The following is a 1,888-nucleotide window of genomic DNA, read 5'->3' on the forward strand; positions in this document are numbered from 1 at the left end:
GACCCGAGCTCGAGCCGGGCTCGGCTCGGCGGCAGCGGCGTGCGAGGAGTCCTTGATTCTCCTTCACACACTTTGAACTATGTCATGTGTGTATCTATATTTATATGGCTCCATATTCTTCAAAACCATCGATGTGGGACTTTTAGCTTTCCTTAACATTTAAGTTTGCTTTAGAATGCTTATTTTTATTCACACTTACCAAATAAAATAACTTTTTGGGCTTTGAAGATTATTTGATCCAACATCTGTAATGGAAAAAAACTCTGATGTAACACTCAGAGTTGTTCTTCTTTTACAACTATAGAGCCGTACAACCACAATACTGAAAAGCTGGATTAAATCTCTTGTAAAATCATAACTTAGTAAAAGTTCAGATTTGCTTCTTTTATCAGAGGTGTATGTTTTATCAATAGTAATCTAGTAAGCAGTCCCTTCAAAGACACACCCTTTGATGATGCTACTAAGAAGCTGTCGAGAGCAACGACATCAACAAGTACCCTCCATGAATCAGAGCTAAAATCATAAATTTCATCCCCAACGGTTTTGTTGTTTTGGTGGTAACACCTCAAAATTTTGAAGCTATGGCAAAACTTGTTGTTTTCGTAACCTAGAACAAACCTAGAGAATCTCTCGTTATCAGTTTTGGTTTGGATCAATCTAATTTCCCCCAAACATGGATTCCAAACCATGAGTCTATCCTGGTTGGTAGTGCATAACAACAAACCTCCACAGTGAAAAGCTTCGACTATTTCCACTTCTTCTAAATTAGAATGAGAATTCTCTAGGCCAAGTGGAACCTTACACTCTATAGATGAATCAGCGAAGTTGAGAGTTTTGAGACTGTCGCTCATGGAAAAAATTCTAGAGTCCATCAACATGAGAACCAGTGACTGCTTAGGAGCTTTACGAGCAGTGAATCTTCTGTTTTTGAATAAAGCATTCCATCGTTTACAAGTATATCGTAATCTTGTCAGAGATGATGTGGTAGGAACCGTAGAGAATATTTCTTCTAACAAATCAGACGGGAGATCGGACATTATCACTGTGATCTTCCAAGGAAGAAGAAAACGACTTGGGGGCGAAACTGTTAGTTGATAATTGAGTTAGGGTTTTAATTTTATTTTTAACGATAAAACTCTAAAATAACTAAAATGAGTGCCGAGCGTAAACAAAAACCATCAATCGATTTTAGAAAAAATCAAATCCAATAATTTCATATTAGCCCAATAATAAACAAAATTTGGTACCATTATTTTATTCTTTAGGAAAAACTTAACTTGAACCAATATAAAAATAGTAATAGATTTTTAATAAGAGACAAAAAATAATTAGTCACTTTAAGATTGAATAAGAGGGTTTACAACTACAATTTTACTTTACTTATACTATATATAATAACATTATTTCCTTTTTTTCCTTTCATTGTTTTTATTTTTAACTTTTTTGTTTGGTTGCAAACTTTTTTCGAATGTGTACCACTCCTTGTTTTTTTTTTAAATGAATCGTTTGGTTAAATTAGATTCCATTTCAAGTATGGTAGATTCATTTTTTTAACCAAACCAAAAAAAAAAAGTGTATAGACTGTTGACAAAAGAAAAATACAAACATTGAAGTATGTGTTTGTTTATAATTTTTTTTTATAAAAGTTGTTCTATTTGATTAGTTGAATTACTGTGATAATTAAAGGTTACTAGAATATCCGGTAAATAAAATATTTAACCAATTAGGGATTAAGCACAGAGGAAATTGTTTTGACCTTTAATAATGTAAAATTATTTTGTCAAAACAATTATTTTGTAAAAATATTTATTGTTATAAAGTTTATAATAAAAAATACATATTTTTGGGCTGAATTGAGGTTGTCCATATAAGTAGTCATTTTTATCTA

The 1,888-nt window shown here is 31.9% G+C and overlaps 1 protein-coding gene across 1 annotated transcript; it reads right to left on the reverse strand.

Moving 5' to 3' along the window:
- Positions 1-359: 359 nt before the first annotated feature.
- Positions 360-1,037, reverse strand: LOC18013752 (putative F-box only protein 9). Its single transcript, XM_024153560.1, has one exon. The coding sequence runs from the start codon at positions 1,035-1,037 to the stop codon at positions 360-362; it is 678 nt and encodes a 225-aa protein (XP_024009328.1).
- Positions 1,038-1,888: the final 851 nt, after the last annotated feature.

The sequence above is a fragment of the Eutrema salsugineum genome, unplaced genomic scaffold (assembly GCF_000478725.1).
Source record: "Eutrema salsugineum unplaced genomic scaffold, Eutsalg1_0 scaffold_4, whole genome shotgun sequence".
NCBI lineage: Eukaryota > Viridiplantae > Streptophyta > Magnoliopsida > Brassicales > Brassicaceae > Eutrema > Eutrema salsugineum.

Coding starts and splice junctions, on each gene's coding strand:
- LOC18013752 (XM_024153560.1), bottom strand. CDS start 1,037: ATGTCCGATCTCCCGTCTGATTTGTTAGAAGAAATATTCTCTACGGTT.